Below are 20,810 nucleotides of genomic sequence, written 5' to 3'. Positions count from 1 at the left end.
GGGAAGTTTCTTTGGGTTTCAATAAACTCTCACAAGTTTTTTTCTCCGCCTTTTGCAACGCCTTCTTTAACTTGATGATGGATATCCTCTTAATATGGATTTTTTCACCATGTCATGTGAACTGTTTTGGTAAATATTATTGCTGGAAGAAATTCTTTTTAAACGTAACAATTGTGAATATGGTGAGTGTTTTTTTTTAAGAAGGTTGATAGAAACTGGTGAAATTAAAAAGATTATTACGATCTGTAGGTTTTGTGTAAATGCTGGTGGCCAACCGGGTATTTTGCTTGGTGAATAGAACATCCCAAAAATAATCTGGTTGTCACTAATTGTTGAAGTAAATCCAATTCACTATATGGGAAGAATGGTCATCACAGTCTCAACTGGAAGTATTAGACCAGTACATTAAACATTTAACATAGATGTATTTTACAAAGTTTCTTCTATTTTTGTAGGAGCAATCCCCTGATGAAGGGCTTTGCCCGAAATGCATTGGGCACTACTTTAAACTTGAAGTTACAGAGTTACGACAATATAATTTTGATGAAGCAAATTAAAATGATATATTGATGGAAAGAAATAATAAATTCAATTTGACAACAAGTCAATCATAGAAGAATAGTTTATTTAGAGTGCGGTTTGGGGACGCGAGCCACAGTGTAGGGAAGTGCTATTTGAAGAATATGAGTAATTTGCCAGAGTTGCAAGCATCTTATAAGACTCTTGGTGCATTGTTTGATTATAGATGAAAATATTGAAGCTGTACAATGTGTTCCGTTATGTGGACCTATGTGACCAGCAGAAACTAATCCAGTTATTGTTTTTATTTTTTTACCCACAGCATTTGTGAGTGTGTATTCTCAGTTTCCGGTTTCATTAAGATAAATAAAAAAATATAAATATCTCTGAAACATGTTTTTTAAATGAAGTCTCAAAAATAAAATAAACTCTGGCAAAAATGTTCAATCTGGTTACACACTGTGAGTGAGAAAAGGCTTGTGGGAAGAGCTGCATTGTGTATCAAAAGCAGCTCCTGCAAAACACTGAAACAGCCCACCCTTCCTCCTCTAAACGTGTCTTTCTATTCATCCATTCTCTGTCTCTCTTCCACTCCCTCTCTTCTCCATCTCTCTTCTCTCCCCTCTCGCGCTCTCTTTCTCTCTCTCCCCCAGTCTCTCTCTGGAAACCCCTCTGTAGCTGCTGAGATTAACCTTGAGGAGCTTCAGAAGAGATAGATGTATCAGAGGTGACCGGGCACTTTCAAAAACATCTTTCAATGGATACAGCCACCTGGAGAAATGCCCGATGAAATAGATGGCCAATTTTAGCTGGTCATGCGGTCTTTCAGGCTTGGGCTATTTGGCAGCCCATTCTGCTCTGAAAGCAACCTTCTACTCTACGGCCCACTGAAAAAAGTACAATGTCACCCAAATGGCCAATCTGGCTCTGTTTTAAGTTCTTGAAAAATGTATTTCTAGTCAACAACTTGCTTATACTACGTTTTCAGGATTTTTGTTTTTGTTTTGTTTTCTAAAGAGCAGGTATTTTGGTGCTGTTTACGGTTTGTTTGAAAACATTAACTTGTTGTCTATATGTTTTGCCTCAATATGATATTTTGACACACTTGTTTCAATTGGTTTATCGATGTTACATAGGAACCAATCAACCACCACCACAGACCACCCGCTAACCGCATGGGAACAACTCAGCACACCAAAAACAACCACTCTCATAAACTCCATCCCTCAGGAGCACCCACCAAACAATGCCCCCACCGACTCTTCAACCTCAGAAAAAGACAAGATCAGCCACCAGCTCACCACCATCTTCAATGCCTCCATAACCACAGCCACCTTTCCCAATGCATTGAAACACGCTGGGTTAGACCCCTCCTCAAAAAACCTTCAGCTTGACCCCAACGATCTCCAAAACTACGTCCATCTCCCTGCTCCCATCCCTCACCAAAGTTACGGAGAAGGCCATCAATCTCCAGCTCACCAAACACCTGGAGAGAAACAACCTACTCGATCCATCCCAATCAGGTTTCAGAGCCACCACAGCACCGAGGCAGCCCACAACTGATGGCATCCGCACCCTATTCAGCAGAGGAGAATCAACCGTCCTGATCCTCCTGGAACTCTCTGCTGCTTCTGACAACATCTCCCAGCACATACTCATCGATCGACTATGCCAGATTGGTATCACAGACAATGCGCTCAGATGGACAGCATACTTCCTCACAGGATGCCCCTGTTAGAACTGGGGTTACTGGTTGTCAGTCTGTTTGCAACCTGTACAAGCAGGAACCCTCACTCTAGTCAGGATGAGTAAAGCATACACACCTAACTTTGCCTATGCTCACCCACTGGTAGCTTGGCACAGAGCAGTCAGGCTAAACTACAGAAGCGGGTGTAGAGCATTTGTCAAATATACAGTAACACAGTGCAAACAGCACAAAATGACACCACACCAGTTTAGAAAAATCACCAATATTTATCTAATCAATACAAGACCAAGACCAAAACAACAAAAATTCAACATACATCAATCAAGATATCACTATAAAAAGATTCAAAACAGTTCAGTCCATAGAAAAATATGAAAGCGTCACTTTATAATTCAAAGTACTAGAGCTGTGTCAAAATCGATTGATGAAAACTGGTGCAGTGGTGGTGAGGTGCCGGAAAGCAAGCAGACACATCGGTTCCTTACTCCAGGAAACAGGACACATTGGTTTGTTACTTGCTGGGAAGGTGATGTGTTGGTTCCTTGCTCCCAGTAAAGGTGATGCATGGGTTTCTTACTGCTACGCAGGGGATGTGATGCATCAGGCCCTTACTGTGAGATAAGGTGATGCGTCAAGTTCTTACTGCAATGGAAGGGGATGCATTGGTTTCTTACTGCAAGGAGAGGTGATGTGTCAGTCTCTAGACACGCTGCCCTTACTGCAGTCTAGCATCAATGACGGAAATGGCTCACAAGTACAATGCATGGCGATCCGGATGCACTTAATGTCAATTTGGTGGTGGCAAAATAGACGCTGCATCAATTTCTTCATCTGCGGTCCAACATGCATTGATTCCTTTGCCCTGCGTCAGAGTTCGTGCAGGGGCCTCAGACTTCGGAGACGGTGTGGACTGTGGTGGTTCATTAGGCAGCGGACAAGCGTCGCGTTGATTTCTTTGGCCACACGGCAGCTGTGCATGGAAATGTCTCCCGCACAGCAGTGCTGCGTAGCTGAAACAGGCGCTGGAAGGATGAGTTGTCAATTTTGATAGTTTCAAGCAAAAAAACAACCTCAAAAAGGCCCAGAACTGGACTTGGCACCACAGGGCAGGTCAGAAATCCCAGAATTGGAGTTCAGGGGGGTTGAAGATAATGTCTTTGATGGCCCTGAGACTTCTTAACAGGAGGCAAGCACACACAAGCCCTTGGAGAAACTTCACAAGCAGTATACAAAGCAAAGTCTAGTCCTTTTCCTCTCCAAAACAGAACCAGCAACTGCAGGCCAACCCAGCAAAGCAACACACAGCAAAGATACAGTACTCCTCCTCACAGCTCTTCAGCTCTTCTCCTTGGCAGAGGTTCTTCTTGAACCAGAAGTGTTCTAAAACTCTGGGGTTTTAGGGACAATACTTGTACCCCTTTTGGCATTTTTGAAGTAGGCATTCTTCAAAGAATTGTTTTTGTAGTGCAAAGTTCTAGTCCTTCCTGTTCTTGGCTCCAGACACATTCCAGGGAGGTGGAGACAGCATTGTGAGAGACCCGGCACAGCCCTATTCCAGTGCAGGTAACAGCTCCTCCTACCACTTTAACTCATGAAGGTCCATCAGTCTGGTAATGGCCATCAGGATATGCAGGGTGCACCTCAAATCCCTTTGTGTGAGCATCTGGAGTGAATCCACAAAAGCCCCAGTCAGTGAAAATCAGATGCTGATGATTACACAAGCAGGCAGAGACATAGAATAGTGAAGCAAAAAAATGCCCACTTTCAAAACTTAAAGCAAAAGGCACACAGGTGATGGATGGAATGCAGAGCAAATCAAAAACTATTTTTGTGCTTTCTATAAGTGGCATTTTCAAACACACAATTTAAAAACCAACTTCACTAAAAGATGAATTTTTTAATTCTTAGCTCAGGGAGCACAAACTCCAAAGCTCTATCTCTTCCCAATTGAAAGTTACACTTGTAAAATGTTATAAGACAGTCTCAATGATAACCTATGTGAGAGACAAGCCTTGCAGTAGTGAAAACCCAAATTGGCAGTATTTCACTATCAGGACATGTAAACCACACCAGCTCATGTTCTACCTTTCACATACACTGCACCCTGCCAATGGGGCTACCTTGGGCCTACCTTAGTGGTCCCTTATATGAACCAAAAGGGAATGTTTGGGCCTGGCAAATGGGGCACTTGCCAGGTCGACATGGCAGTTTAAAACTCCACTCGCAGACACTGCATTGGCAGGCCCGAGACATGTTTACAGGGCTACTCATGTGGGTGGTACAACCAGTGCTGCAGGCCCAAAGTAGCATTTGATTTACAGGCCATGGGCACACACAGTGCATATTACTAGGGGCTTACCAGTAAATCAAATATGCCAATTATGGATAACCAGTCAGAATCATAATTTACTCATGGAGCACTTGCACTTTACGACTGATCAACAGTGGTAAAGTGCCCAGAGTACCTAAACCAGCAAAAACGAAGTCCAGCATACACTAAAAAGTTCAGGAGGCAGAGACAAAAAGACTGGGAAAACTACGCCAAGGATGCCAGGTTTAACAAAACTCAATGAGTCTGCCTCCCTCTCTTCACCTTGCAACCCAAGCACACCATCTGTTGCGTACCCCAATGCTCATCCCACGGTCCAACCCTCCCAAACATCTACAAAACACCACTTGAAGACATTGTCAGTCGCACAACATCAACATCATCTCCTATGCCGACGATACCCAGCTTGTCCTCTCGCTCTCAGCGGATCTCTCCTCATGAAGACCAACTTCCACAACTGTATGAAGACCAACACGGACAAAACTGAAGTTCTGATCTTCGGCAGACACCCACCCTCTGGAATGATTCCTGGTGGCCTGCAGAGCTCGGACCCATCCTCACACTGTAAGACCACACCCGCAACCTCGGCATCATCTTGTACAGCAAATTCTCCATGAAACGTCAGGTCAACACCTTTTCCTCAGCCTGCTTCCATAAGTTCTGCATGCTCTTCTACATGCTCTACATCAGCCCCAGGAAAATGGTGGCACAGGCCCTCATCATAGGTCCTCATCACTAGCTGAGTAGAATAAGGCAACACACTCTATGCAGGCACCACCACCCAACTCATGCAGAGACACTAGACAATCCAGAACACAGCTGCCATACTGATCCTCAACCTGCCCTAAAAGACATCATCACCCAGCACCTGAAGGACCTTCGCTGGGTCCCCGTCCAGAAGAGATGCCACTTCAAGCTTCTGATGCACGCCTACAAAGCCCTCCATGACCAGGGAACCACCTACATAGACCACCACCTGCACTTCCACCAACCTACCAGTAACCTCCGCTCCCTACACCTCGCCCTTGCAGAGATACCATGTATCCAACGCTGCCACTCCGGAGGAAGCTCCTTCTCCCACCACACCGACAAAGCCTGGAACGCCCTCCTCCTTCACCTCTGTACCGTACCCTCACTGACCCACTTCAGGAAGGGACTCAAGACCAGGCTCTTCGACTGATACCTGTAGCACAGTGCTTGGATACCCTCTAGGGTGATAAGGAGTTCTATACAAGTACAAGATTGATTGATTATTGGAGGACCCAGTTTTATTTCTAATAGTGCCATCCTATGCAAACACCCTACACTCTTGTTCTGGTAGGATACATGTCCCCCATAGAGTTTGGGGAGCCTCTACAGAGCTCTAAGATTGGCTGTACGCGACCATATCTCTTTATATTAATGCTGCTTAGTTTCTCACTCCTGCTACCTCTTTCAATTAGTGGGACACCAAATGTAGGGTGTCTGTAGCAATTCAAGGGTGCCATGTCGTATGTTCTCATCAGTTACACTTCATAGTTGCTGTGTAAGAACGGGAGGAAACTGTGAATCATAGAGAAATGCATATTGGTGGCTGGGATGTCCACACAGGAATAGTGCAAGGATTTTCATTTTCAGCGATCAACGCAAACTATTAATTAGCCGTGAGAGCACTCCCATAGAGTGCAAGAAGGCCACTTCAGTCCTTTTTTATATATTTTATGTACCCTTTAAACGGCGGCCAAAGGCTATGCTACCGTTTCTAATATTATTGAAGTGCTGGCCCTGTGTCTACATTATAAAAATGTTTAACAAACGTAACAGCCAGTTAGTGGTCAAACACAATGGGAATGTGTTTGGACACTGCATGGGCTGGGCTTCCCAGGGACTATTTTATGGCAGTTTTATGGAAGACAGCAATGCTGGTGTATCCCCTTTGTAGAATAAATTAGGTTTTGTATTCTCAAAGGCTCTTTGTATCTTTGATAAAGATCATAATTAAAAAGCAAATGAAAAAAAACTTCGACAGTGGGTGACAATCTAACTAGAGTTGAATGCTATGCACACAACATGTTTTTTCCACCATGGGGTTCAAAACACTCATAGATGGATTGTGACTTAAAGTTCATTAAGTAGATTTACTGCACATCGTTATAACCAACAAGACCTTCCACTGCTTCTGTTCGGCCTACACAATGGAAGCAGTCTGTTCCAGTAAGATGAGAGAGGAATAGAGCAAATTCACGACGACTCTGAAAAGAGGAGACCGATAGATATCACTTTTTTTTAAAACGTGGAAGATGATGCTGTTTAGCTTTTTACACTGTTGTTAAACCACCTTCTGTATTTGCTGGAGTAATGTGCTGTTCCTGTGCTCTGCGACAATTACTCTACTAAATACAGTTACATGGTTACGACTCCATTAACTGCAACAAACAAATCGCAGATTCAGAAACCTACAATGTCTCATAACCATAGAATTGCAGTTTATTTTGCAGGTAATGTAGAATGTTAAGTGACTAACTGTACAGGCCATTTTAAAAACTAAATCATGAAAGGAGAAGTTAAAAAGCTTTACACTTTTAATGAAGATCCATTGTATATAACATAGCCCGCATAAGTTATAATAATGTGTACATATCAGTGTCACTAAGATAGTCAACTGTATAATAAGTTATTGTCTGTTTTCTCTTTTCTGAAGGCCAATGCAGTCCTTGCAAAAGTGGGTTATCCAGAGTTCATAATGAATGACACGCACGTGAATGAAGAAATCAAATCAGTAAGTTGCAAATCAATGTCCATATGTATCCTTGGAGACTATGTATTTTATTTCACGTTTGCATAGTTAAAAGCATGTATGTGGAAAAAAACCTCCTTAAATCTTTGAATGCATAATATTTTTAACATGTCTGTTTTTATGGGGTTTATCAATGTGTCTGCCTACTTGAGTGGCATTGCGTTAATAAAGTTTGAAAGACGTTCAAATCTTTCCAAACCATTCCAATTAGTGCAGTGCGGTATCTCCATGAGCAATAAGACTCCACATGAGTCTTAGTTTTACTGGGTGCGGGAATGCACCGTGTAAAACCACACATTTACCCGCACACATTTCCTTCTACTCCAAACAGGTAGTTAATGTGTGCTGAAAAGGGACAGCAGTGTATAATCTCAGGCAGGAATAAGCCCAGTTGTTCTAAACCAGCATGTTATTTGTCATTCCGTACCTGAATCTCATGATGTTTGATAACTGGTGTAGCATCCGCAGATAACATCTAATCTTTTTGGAAAATCTCTCTCATGCGTGCAGTACCAGTTGTAGCATCCTCCCCAGCCTGGGTACCTGCTTATGGCTATACCACACACGGAGCTTAGTTTTACACAACTTAATTTGTGTGCATGTAACTGAATTCAATATTTGAACCCAGCCTTCATTGCATTCTGCCCCTTATTCATATGTCCCAGTTCTACAGAGTACCTCAGGAATCAAAAGGACTCCATTATTTCTAACTTGCAAAACACTATATCTACCCATCTGTGTTGTTAAATAAAAAATGTTAAAGTTTTTACAACATATCTAGATAGACAGACATTTACAAATAAATCTCTTCAATCACGTTGTGTGAGGTTGAGAAAGGTATCTCAGGCCTGACTTCCAACAAGGCCCCAGGTCCGGATGGTATGCCCCCAGACCTTTTTAAATCAAATCAGTCCCTCTGGACTCCTGTCCTCACGGCTGTGCTTAACACAGCGGTGGTGGCAGGTTGTCCAGAGTCATGGGGTACCTCCACGATCATCCCAGTTTTCAAGAAGGGAGATCGCAACACTACTGCCTGTTATAGACCGATCTCCCTTATTGATTCTGTGGTCAAGGACATGGGTGGAGTGGTGCTGAATAGACTGCCTTCCTGGGCAGAAGAAAACAGGGTCATCTCTGATATCCAATATGGGTTTCGCCCAGGGCTTTCTACTCTGGCACAATGCCTTAACCTGTATATGATCCTCCGGAAGTACACTGTCGCCCGCAAGGGTGCCGTCTACATGGCGTTCATGGACCTTTCCTCCGCATTTGACTGTGTCAATCGGGGGAAATTGTGGCAGTCCATGGGTGCCATGGGGGTGGATGTCACTCTGGTTAACTTCCTGAGGGATCTACCCAGGGATACTAGGGCGAATATCAGATTCTCCCAGGACCTTGAAGTATCAAGGGACTTCATTGTTGACCGGGGACTAAGGCAAGGATGTATCTTAGCCCCTTTTCTTTTCAACTTGTATATTAACGAGCTGGATAAGAATAAGACTCTGACCACAACTGGTGTGGATTTTCCATACGTATGGCGCAGGGGCCTTCCCGTCCTGCTTTATGCAGACGATGCGGTTCTCCTGGCAAGAACCGCAAGAGGTCTGCAGTTTTTATTGAATGCCTTTCATAGTTTTATGGCTGACCGCTATCTAGCCATAAATAATACAAAATCCTACATACTTCAGGTTGGGGTTCGAACGAAGCGCAACTATCCCTTTATGCTGAATAATGAACAAGTGCCCATAACCACAGCTTTCTCCTACCTGGGTGTCCTTTTTGATGACCATATAAACTGGGGCGCCCTAGTTGAGAGGAAAAGAGGAGAGATTATAAGGGCGAACGCCGCTATCTTCAGCTTTGCAACTCAAATGGGCAAGCTCCCAATTGCCGCAATGCTGAAGCTATATCAGGCGAAAAGTGTTTCAGTTGGCAGTTATGGCAGTGAGCTATGGTGATATGTGGCTCCAAAGGGCATCCAGGTGGCAGAGAACAACTTTCTAAAACAGCTATTGGGAGTACCCAAAGGGACTTCAAACTTAATAACTCATGAAGAAACCGGGCTCCCATTTATCGGTGATACCTTGGCTAGGCGGCCTCTGCTCTTTTGGCTTAAGTGCTGATTAAATAAAGATCTTACTCTCAATCACCAGTTGCTTAAAGAAGTTTTGTCCTTGGATAATATGCTCAACATCCCCTGGTTAAAATACATAAAACCCTGTTTTAATAAATTGGGGCGACCGGATCTTTTCTTAAGTCCTGTTACGATTACTGCTGGGGATGTGGTTTATGTAAAAAAGACTTTTTTTCTATGGCAAAAACTAAACAGAGATGGGGCAGTCCTGAATTAAATTCATGTTGCTTAAAACTGTTCCATAGTTGGAACCATATCTTACGTGGCCCCTCTCTCCCCATGAGCGGTTTCTGCTAACCAGATTCAGGTTTGATTACTATCTTCTCCTACTTGCTGTTCCGAAGGGAAGCCATAGAGGTCAGGTGCTGTCTCCCTGTGGCTGCGATGACTCATCTCCACAGGATTTGACGCACTTTATGTTTTTTTGCCACCACTATGATGTTCCTCGGAGGTTCTTTTTAAAGCCCCTTTTAAAAAAGATGAATTTTACTCAAGTTCACCCACCTCTCTGCTTCCTGCAAATGCTAAAACCAGAAAGCACTTTATTTGTGGTTGGTTTCTTGAAATCAGCATTGAGACTGAGAAAACGCTTCCCGAATTAACAGTTTCCATATTGTTGTGGCCATTGTCTTAACTAAAAATGTTATCATAGCGTTTGTATATACTGTATGGGTGCCAGTTTTAATACCTGTATGTACTAATACCCGAATGAACTACTTATAATTTTCTATGGCTAATGTACATGTTTTACAAATTGCCCCTTTTTATCGTTGTAATGTTACTTTTATGGTTTTTTATTTGTAAAACCGAATGAAGTATTTTGAACTGAATCTCTTCAATCAGTATTTTTGGCTCTTTAATTGTTCGACCTGATCTTGTTCTCAGAAACTGGGAGCTGTCATCCCCAAAGTCCAGGTTCTATGTCAGCGGTGTAGAGTTAACAGCAGTCACTGAGGGTTCAGAACCCGTCTCGCCTTCAACAATTAGATCTGATGAACGATTAGGTAAAGGACTAAAGTGAGAAGAGTCTCTTACTATGAGGCTTCTCAGGATGCTGGGCAGTCACCATGTGCCCCTTAGTGGACACCACTTGAAAAGGTTCTGCATCTGTCATGCAAGCACTTGATCAGCATATGTTTTCATCTTTTGTTTGTTCATCAAGTCTTTCTCATGAGTTGCTTTCTCTTTTCTCTTTCTCTGATTGGTCCAGTGAGGCAACTTGGCATTCATTGCTCTCCTGAACATCCCATGTCACTAAGATGCAATCTGATCTTTCAATGACGCTTTCTTGTTTAGTAGATGAAAGATCATCAATTAATGGGAATGGTGAATACTCGTCCATAATCACCAGCAGGTGATGTCCATTGTCGAGTGGACCAAAAAAGTCAATGTCTATTCTCTCTCATGCATGCTTTGGGAGCTTTGACATGCTTAAAGTGTGGTGAGTAGTTATTGTAAAAAGGCAGTTGCATAGATGACAGGCCTTTAATTCCTTTTCAATCCTGTCATCAAGATAAGGAAACAAGACATGGTTTCAGAGAGCTTGTTTTGTGGTAGCAGTACCATGATGTCCTTGATAGGCCACTTCAATTATTTTCTGTCTCAGACTCTCCAGAATCAGAATTTTCAACACTCGTAGGATAATTCCTTCCTGAGTTATAGACAGTTCATCCTTGACATTTTTGCATTTTTGATATTCACCATCACTGGTGAACGGTCAAGGGTGTTGGTGCCACAACTGATGTGTAATTAAATCCTTCAGCTTTAACATGTCACTATCTTGGCTAATAAAAGTGATCATTTGGGCTAATGAAATAGCAGATGATGTGTTTGATTGTTCAATGAAATTGATATAGGCCTCAGTCGTCTTGGAGGGAGTACCGTGACTTACAGGTAAAGTAGTCAGCAGGGTTCACATCTTTCCCTGGACAATCCACTATGGTGTAATTATACTCTTATAACTGTAGTCCCCATCATTCAATGCAAGGAAGCATTTTTGCCTTTGGAATGCCAATTATAGTCAGTAAAGCTTGATGATCCGTTACCAGCGTAAAAGGCTTTCCGTACAGTAAGACATGGAAATGTTCACAAGCCCATACCACAGCTAAACGTTCTTTTTCAGGCTGTGAGTAAGCACTTTCTGATTGAGACAAACTTCTACTTGCATATGCCTTTGTGCATTCAAGTGTCTACTGGCTGTACAAGGGGCACAGGGTCAGACTGATTTGCATATGGTCATGTCTGAACTGGGGTGGTGGAGTGAGCTAAAGAATGATGATGGATTTAACCCAGATCAGTTGACTGGGGTGAGTGTTTGATTTGCTCAATCAATCAATCAATCAATAAATCATTTCATTTGTAAAGCGCGCTACATACCCGTGAGGGTTTCAAGGCTCTGGGGGGGGAGGAGAGTGGGCTGCTACTGATCAAAAAGCCAGGTCTTGAAAAGTCTTCTGAAGGCCAGCAGGTCCTGGTCTGTCATAGGCTGGTAGGAGAGTGTACCAGGTCTTGGCGGCGAGGTAGGAGAAGGATCTGCCACCGGTGGTGGTTTTCCGGATGCGTGGAACTGTGGCGAGGGCGAGGTTGGCAGAGCGGAGGCTGCGGGTGGGGGTGTAGAAGCTGAGTCGGTCATTGAGGGATGCTGGTCCGGCGTTGTGTAGGGCTTTGTGTGCATGGATGATGAGTTTGAAGGTGATCCTGTTGTTGACGGGGAGCCAATGCAGGCCTCTCAGGTGGGGTGTGATGTGGCTGCGTCGGGGGACATCAAAGATCAGTCGTGCCGAGGCGTTCTGGATGCATTGCAGCCGTCTCAGGAGCTTGGTTGCTGTTCCTGCGTAGAGGGCGTTCCCGTAGTCCAGTCTGCTGGTGACGAGGGCCTGGGGGACGGTTTTTCTCATGTCGGAGGGGATCCATTTGAAGATCCTGTGGAGCATTCGGAGGTTGTTGAAGCAGGAAGCGGTGACGGCGTTGACCTGCTTGGTCATGGAGAGGGCGGAGTCGAGGATGACCCCCAGGTTGCATGCATGGTTGATGGGTCTGTGGCTGTTCCTAGCAATGTTGGCCACCAGGAGTTGTCCCAGGCTGAGGGGGTGGGACCAAGGATGAGGACCTCCATCTTGTCTAAATTCAGCTTCAGCCTGCTGTCCTTCATCCATTCGGCGACGGCCTTCATTCCTCTGTGGAGGTTGGCTTTGGTGGTGTGGGGGTCTTCGGTTAAGGATATGATCAGCTGGGTGTTGTCGGCGTAGGAGATGATGTTGAGGCTATGTTGTCGTGCGACGTGGGCGAGTGGTGCCATGTAGATATTGAACAGCTTCGGGCTGAGGGATGATCCCTGTGGAACGCTGCAGATTATCTCGGTGGTCTTGGAGCGGAAGGGTGGGAGGCAGACGCTCTGGGTTCTGCCGGAGAGGAAGGATGTGATCCAGGCCAGGGCCTTCTCTAGGATTCCGGCGTCATGGAGGCGTGCTGTTAGGGTGCGGTGGCAGACCGCGTTGAAGGCTGCTGATAGGTCCAGAAGGATGAGGGCAGCTGTTTCTCCTTTGTCCATAAGGATCCTGATGTCGTTGGTGGCGGCAATGAGGGCGGTCTCGGTGCTGTGGTTGCTGCGGAAGCCGGACTGGGACGGGTCCAGGATGTTGTTGTCTTCCAGGTAGCAGGTCAGCTGTCTGTTGACGATCTTCTCCGTGACTTTCGCCGGGAAAGGAGCAGGGAGATGGGCCGGAAGTTCTTGAGGTTGTTGGGGTCCGCCTTAGGTTTCTTCAGTAGGGCGTTGATCTCGGCATGCTTCCAGCTCTCTGGGAAGGTTGCTGTCTCGAAGGAGATGTTGATTGTTTTCCGGAGATGGGGTGTGATGGCTGTGCTGGCTTTGCTGAAAACGTGGTGAGGGCATGGGTCAGATGGGGATCCGGAGTTGATGGAGTTCATGGTCTTGATGGTGTCTTTGTCGCTGACGTTGGACCAGGCGGTCAGGTGTCTGGTGCGGGTGGTGGTTGCAGGGGTGGTGGTCTCGGCGGTGGATGCGGGGGTGGCGGTGATGAAGCTGTTGTGGATGTCGGTGATCCTGTGGTGAAAGAAGGTGACTAGTGAGTTGCACAGGTCTTGTGATGGTGGAATGTCGTTGGTGTTGGAGCTGGGGTTGGAGAGTTCTTTCACGCTGTTGAAGAGCTCTTTGCTGTTGTGTGCATTGCTGTCTAGGCGGTCCTTGAAGGCGGTCCTCTTGGCGGTCCTGATAAGTTGGTGGTGTCTGTGGGTGGCGTTCTTGTGGGCTGTGTAGCTGTCTGGTGTTTGGTCGCGGAGCCAGCTCTTCTCCAGCTTCCGACAGGTGCGCTTGGAGCTCCGGAGGTCTTCGGTGAACCATGCGGCTTTCTTGTTGGTGTGATTGGTGGCGGAGGTCTTGAGTGGAGTGAGGGTGTCGACGCAGTCGTTGATCCACTGTTTGGGGTTGATGGCGGCGGTGTCTGGGTCGGTGAGGTTGGTGGGGGGTCCCAGGGCGAGGGTGGCGGTCAGTTGGTCCTTGGTGACCTTGCCCCAGCAGCGGCATGGCATCTGTTGGGTACGGTGGTGTGTGGTGGGTTTCCTGAAGGTGAAGTGGACGCATCTGTGGTCTGTCCAGTGGGGTTCGGTGGTATGGTTGAAGGAGACGTGGGGACTTGCGGAGAAGATGGGGTCCAGTGTGTGTCCAGCGGCGTGAGTGGGTGTCGTCACAAGCTGTTTGAGTCCGAGGTTGGCGAGGTTGTCGATCAGGGCGGTGGAGTTGGCATCGTTGTTGTTCTCAAGGTAGAAGTTCAGGTCCCCGAGGAGGATGTAGTCCGTGCAGACGATGGCGTCGGTGCTGATGAGGTCGGTGATGGAGTCGCTGAATTGTGGTCCGGGTCCGGGTGGTCTGTAGACAAGTGTTCCTCTGAGGGTGGTGTTGGGGTGACCGCCTGGACCCTCATCCAGATCGGCCGCTCCCCCACGCTCCTGCTGATCTGCTGCTGCCTCGCTCTGTCTCCTGGCGGTATCGTTATCTCCATAAGCATTCTCAGCTGTGTTTTACTGACCCTCGCAGCCTAGAAGCGCTTTGCTCGCGCAGCGCCGCACGATTTAATTTAATTTAATTAATTAATTATTAGCGCGACCTTACTGAGGCCGGCTGAATTCTTTTTGCTACACTGAGGCTGGTGTGTTTACCTACAATTAGCCTGCACACTCAGCGCTGTTACGAATTTGCTGCCCCTGTCTCTATTAGCCTTTGACCCTCCATTTTGTTGTTTGTTTCCCCTGGTCCGCCCCTCCTCCCGTCACCGCCTCCCAGCTGCTGCCCCTCCCACGCTCCGCCCCCCCCACTATCCATTTATGGCCAATGTCCCAACGCGCAGCGTCCACGCGCTTCGGCCGCGCCGAAGGTGCGCCAAAGGTAAGCCCGTCTACGCCCGTCCGCGCCTGGACCGCGCCCAGCGCCAGACCCCCTGGTCCTCGTATTACCCTCCCTCCCCGCTTTAATTACGATGCCACCACCCTCCTAGCCCTTAACCCCGGCCGTTCCCCCAACTGCGTCCAAGCCGCTCCTGGACACACCCACGGACCCTTCTCTTGCAACTCCTGCAAATTCGACGGCACCAAGAACAACTCATCATCTACGATCACACAACAGATATCCGACCCCAACCACCTACAATGCATCCTGCTCAACACCCGATCGGTCCACAGGCACGCCATTGACCTCTGGAAACTACTAGACACCATCTCTCCGGACGTCGCCTTCCTAACAGAAACATGGATGAACGCCACATCAGCCCCAGACATCACCATTGCCATCCCGGAAGGCTATAAGATCATTCGCAAGGACCGTACCGGCAACACAGGAGGAGGCATCGCTATCGTCCATAAGAAATCCATCCGCATCTCAACCAGCTCAGACGCCAATCTCGCCAACTCTGAACACCTTCACTTCCAGATCCACATCGACCCCAAAACCACACTCAGAGGCACCCTCCTTTACAGGCCACCAGGACCCCGCACACAGTTTAGTGAAGACATCACGGACTTCATCACTCCACACGCGCTCCCCTCCGAGGATTACATCCTTTTAGGTGACCTCAACTTTCACCTTGAAAAGAACAACGACCGCAACACCACCACCCTTTTGGACAACCTCGCCAACCTCGGACTTAAACAACTTGTCACCACCTCCACCCACATCGCAGGTCACACACTCGACCTTATCTTCACCTCCAGCAAACATGTCTTCTTCAGCCACACCACAGCTCTCCTTTGGACTGACCACAGCTGCGTTCACTTCACCTACAACAAGCCCACTTCCAACAACCACCCCCTACCCACTCTGCAAAGAAACTGGAACAAAATCACCATCGACCAGATCTCCTCATCGCTTCTTCTAAACCCCCAGCCCACTCCACAAACCCAGACCAAGCAGCCACCAACCTCACCCAATGGTTATCCAACAGCGCTGACATCTTAGCACCACTGAAAAAACGACAAATCAAACTAGGCAGCAAGAAGACCTCCTGGTTCAACGATGATCTTAAGAAATCCAAGAAACTCTGCCGCTCCCTTGAGAAGGCCTGGAAAAAAGACCCAACCACCAGCACCAAGGACGCCTTCAAAAACGCCACCCGCACACACCACCAACTGATCCGGACCGCCAAAAAAGCCGCTTTCAAGGACCGACTAGATAACAACGCCCAAAACAGCAAAGAATTATTCAACATCGTCAAGGAATTCACCAACCCCTCGGCCAACTCCAACGACATCACCCCCTCTCAAGCCCTCTGCGACTCCCTAGCCTCATTCTTCCACAACAAAATTGTAAACATTCACAACAGCTTCGACAACCGACCCGAAGACCAACCCACCAAACCCCCTGCAGGACCCCCACCCCCCCGGAACATCCTCAACGACTGGAAGCCAATCTCCACTGAGGACACCATCCGTCTGATGAACTCTATCCACTCAGGATCCCCCACAGACCCATGCCCTCACCACATCTTTAACAAAGCAGACTCCATTATAGCACCGCACCTCCGAGACGTCATCAACTGCCCCTTCAACTCCGCAACCTTCCCGGAAAGCTGGAAACATGCCGAACTCAGCGCCCTCCTGAAGAAACCCACAGCTGACCCCACCGAACTCAAAAACTACCGCCCTATCTCACTTCTTCCATTCCCTGCCAAAGTCATCGAGAAAGCTGTCAACAATCAACTCGCCGCCTTCCTCGAAACCAACAAATCCCTCGACTCCTCACAATCCGGCTTTCGAGCCAAACACAGCACTGAGACCGCGCTCATCGCTGCAACTGATGACATTCGATCTCTACTGGACAACGGAGACACAGTCGCCCTCATCCTCCTCGACCTCTCCGCAGCCTTCGACACAGTCTGTCATAGCACCCTCCTACAACGCCTCAGAAACGTCGGAATCCAAGGAAAAGCACTGGAATGGATCACCTCGTTCCTCACCGGAAGAACCCAGAGAGTCCGCCTTCCACCATTCAAGTCAGAGGCCACTGAAGTCATCTGCGGCGTACCACAGGGATCCTCACTCAGCCCCACCCTCTTCAACGTATACATGAGCCCCCTTGCCACCATCGCTCGCCAACACAACCTCAACATCATCTCCTACGCTGACGACACCCAACTGATCCTCTCACTCACCAAAGACCCTAACACCGCCAAAACCAACTTACACGAAGGAATGAAAGAAGTAGCCGAGTGGATGAAGCACAGCCGTCTGAAACTGAACTCCGACAAAACAGAAGTCCTCATCTTAGGCACCTCTCCCTCCGCCTGGGATGACTCTTGTTGGCCAGAGGCCCTTGGAAAAGCTCCCATCCCGACAGACCACGCACGGAACCTGGGCATCATCCTGGACTCCTCACTCTCGATGAACAGACAAGTCAACGCCGTCTCATCATCTTGTTTCAACATTCTTCGCATGCTCAAAAAAACATTTCGCTGGATCCCCACCGAAACTCGTAAAACGGTCACCCACGCACTGGTCACTAGCCGCCTGGACTACGGAAACACCCTCTACGCCGGTACCACCGCAAAACTCCAGAAAAAACTCCAACGCATCCAGAACGCCTCAGCCAGGCTCATACTAGACATCCCGCGTAAAGAACACATCTCTGGTCATCTGAAAACCCTCCACTGGCTCCCCGTAAATAAGAGGATTACTTTCCGCCTCCTAACCCATGCACACAAAGCACTTTACGAACTTGGACCTGAATGCCTCAACACACGACTGTCCTTCTACACCCCCCCCCGTCAGCTACGATCCTCCAATCAAGCTCTTGCCACTGTACCTCGCATCAACAAAACCACCATGGGAGGCAGATCCTTCTCCTACCTGGCAGCTAAAACTTGGAACTCCCTTCCTACTCACCTTCGCCTCACTCAGAACCACCTAGCATTCAGAAAGCAACTTAAAACCTGGATATTCGACAAGTAATTCCCCACCCCTCCTCAAGCGCCTTGAGACCCTATGGGTATGTAGCGCGCTATACAAATCTTTTTGACTTGACTGACTTGACTTGACTAGGGGTCGGTGCGGATCTGGAAGTGCATGTGATCAGCGGTGGTGAGGGTGTCGTCGGTGTTGGTTGAGACTCTGAGGGTGTCCTTGTGGATGATGGCGATTCCCCCTCCCACTCCGTTGGTGCGGTCTCTGCGGGAGATCTTGTAACCTTCTGGAATGGCTTTGGCGATGTCTGGTGCCAAGGTGGTGTTCAGCCAGATCTCCGTCAGGAAGTTGACGTTGGGGGTGGTGGCTCCAGGAGGTCAAAAAGTTTGATGGTGTGCTTGCGAGCGGAGCGGGTGTTGAGAAGGATGCATCGGAGGTGGTTGGGTTCTCTGGTTGATGCTTTGGCGGGCCGGATGCTGGTGAAGCTGCAGTTCCGGCAGGTGAAGGGGCCTTGGGTGCGCTTCGGGGTGGCCCGGTAGCAGGAGTGATCTCGTCCGGGGTTGAGTGCATGGAGGGTGCTGGAGTCAATGTCCAGGGGTTCTGGCGCTGGGCACGGTCCAGGCACGGACAGGCGCAGACGGGCTTGCCTTTGGCACGCCAGTGGCGTGCCAGCGGCGCGCCCGCTGCGCGCGGCCGCCATAAGAAGGGGGGGTGGGAGGGAGAGCAGCTGGGAGGGGGGAGGGAGCCAATGGGGGGGGGGGCGGGGCCGCATGGACGCAGCGGCGGGAACGGGCAGGAAGGAAAAAACAAGCCTAAGGCAAGGCAACAGGGAAACAGCTGAAAACAGAGGCAAGACGGTCACAAATGCAACCGGTCACAGTACAACTGGGGCACAAATACAAGCCGTCACAAAAGTCACTGGGGTCACAAAACAAGTGGCAACAACAAACCTAAGGCCCACTGGCCACCAGGGATGAGGCGCAGGTGGTAGCCTGCAGGTGGAGGCGGGCCTTGAACACCCACAGAATGAGTCAGCAGCAGGAGAGGGAGCACAGGATCACAGGAGCAGTCAGGTGGAGCTGCGCGGCGTGGGAAGCGACCTGCCTGAAGACAGGGTCAAGGGTCGCTCAAACGCTCCGTCCATCATCCCCTTTGGTATCGCTTTGTTCACCCTAAGTTGGCAGGGTATGCCCAGACGTGGGTCCCTTGCTCACTTTGTTACTGGATTCAAGATAGCCTGGCTGATGAGGGTTATGAACCCGAAACTGGTTCCAGGATGCTTGTTTCCGGTCCAGGGAATACATGGCTTGGCAGTTCGGGCTGGACTGTTCCCATGAGGCAAAGGGTCAGACTGATTTGCATATGGCCATGTCTGAACTGGGGTGGTGGAGTGAGCTAAAGAATGATGATGGATTAAACCCAGATCAGTTGACTGGGGGTGATTGTTTGATTTGCTCAAACACTCTGTTCAACGTCCCCTTTAGTATCGCTTTGTTCGCCCTAAGTTGGCAGGCTATGCCCAGACTTGGGTCCCTTGCTCACTTTGCCACTGGATTCAAGATAGCCTGGCTGATGAGGGTTATGAACCCGAAACCGATCCCAGGATGATTGCTTCGGGTCCAGGGAAGACATGGCTTGGCAGTTCGGGCTGGACTGTTCCCATGAGGCACAGGGTCAGACTGATTTGCATATGGCCATGTCTAAACTGGGGTGGTGGAGTGAGCTAAAGAATGAAGATGGATTAAACCCAGATCTGTTGACTGGGAGTGAGTGTTTGATATGCTCAAACGCTCCGTCCATCATCCCCTTTGGTATCGCTTTGTTCGCCCTAAGTTGGCAGGGTATGCCCAAACGTGGGTCCCTTGCTCACTTTGCCACTGGATTCAAGATAGCCTGGCTGATGAGTTTTATGAACCCGAACCCAGACCCAGGATGCTTGTTTCCGGTCCAGGGAAGACATGGCTTGGCAGTTCGGGCTGAACTGTTCCCATGATGCACAGGGTCAGACTGATTTGCATATGGCCATGTCTGAACTGGGGTGGTGGAGTGAACTAAAGAATGATGATGGATTAAACCCAGATCAGTTGACTGGGGGTGAGTGTTTGGTTTGCTCAACCGCTCCGTCCATCATCCCCTTTGGCACCGCTTTGTTCGCCCTAAGTTGGCAGGGTATGCCCAGATGTGGGTCCCTTGCTCACTTTGCCACTGGATTCAAGATAGCCTGGCTGATGAGGGTTATGAACCCAAAACTGGTCCCAGGATGCTTGTTTCCGGTCCAGGGAAGAAATGGCTTGGCAGTTCAGGCTGGACTGTTTCCATGAGGCACAGGGTCAGATTGATTTCCATATGGCCATGTCTGAACTGGGGTGGTGGAGTGAGCTAAAGAATGATGATGGAATAAACCCAGATCAGTTGACTGGGGGTGAGTGTTTGATTTGCTCAAACGCTCCATCCATCATTCCCTTTGGTATCGCTTTGTTTGCCTTAAGTTGTCAGGGTATGCCCAGACGTGGGTCCCTTGCTCACTTTGCCACTGGATTCAAGATAGCCTGGCTGATGAGGGTTATGAACCCTAAACAGGTCCCAGGATGCTTGTTTCCGGTCCAGGAAAGACATGGCTTGGCAATTCGGGCTTGACTGTTCCAATGAGGCACAGGGTCAGACTGATTTGTATATGGCCATGTCTGAACTGGGGTGGTGGGTGAGCTAAGGAATGATGATGGATTAAACCCAGATCAGTTGACTGGGGGAGTGTTTGATTTGCTCAAACGCTCCGTCCATCATCTCCTTTAGTAAGGCTGTACAAGGATAGTGCCTAACCCAACGTAGCTAGCATCAACTACAACCTCTTGTTAAAGCTTAGAATTAAATTACACCAATTCTGTTGCATTCTGAATGGCTTTTAAAGCTTTTCTCACATTCATGTGACCAATGAAAT

The 20,810-nt window shown here is 48.0% G+C and overlaps 1 protein-coding gene across 1 annotated transcript in view; it reads left to right on the top strand.

Moving 5' to 3' along the window:
* The window catches only part of PHEX (phosphate regulating endopeptidase X-linked), a 1,501,811-nt gene that overhangs the window by 1,111,244 nt on the left and 369,757 nt on the right, over positions 1-20,810 (top strand). Inside the window, exon 13 of the mRNA XM_078657844.1 lies at positions 7,237-7,314. Within this exon, the coding sequence (XP_078513970.1) occupies positions 7,237-7,314 (78 nt within the window). The remainder of the gene's footprint in view (positions 1-7,236; positions 7,315-20,810) is intronic.

Source organism: Lissotriton helveticus, chromosome 8 (assembly GCF_964261635.1).
Source record: "Lissotriton helveticus chromosome 8, aLisHel1.1, whole genome shotgun sequence".
NCBI classification, from domain to species: Eukaryota; Metazoa; Chordata; class Amphibia; order Caudata; family Salamandridae; genus Lissotriton; species Lissotriton helveticus.
Note: the sequence above shows the minus strand (reverse complement) of the source record. Positions and strands in the feature narration are given on the sequence as shown.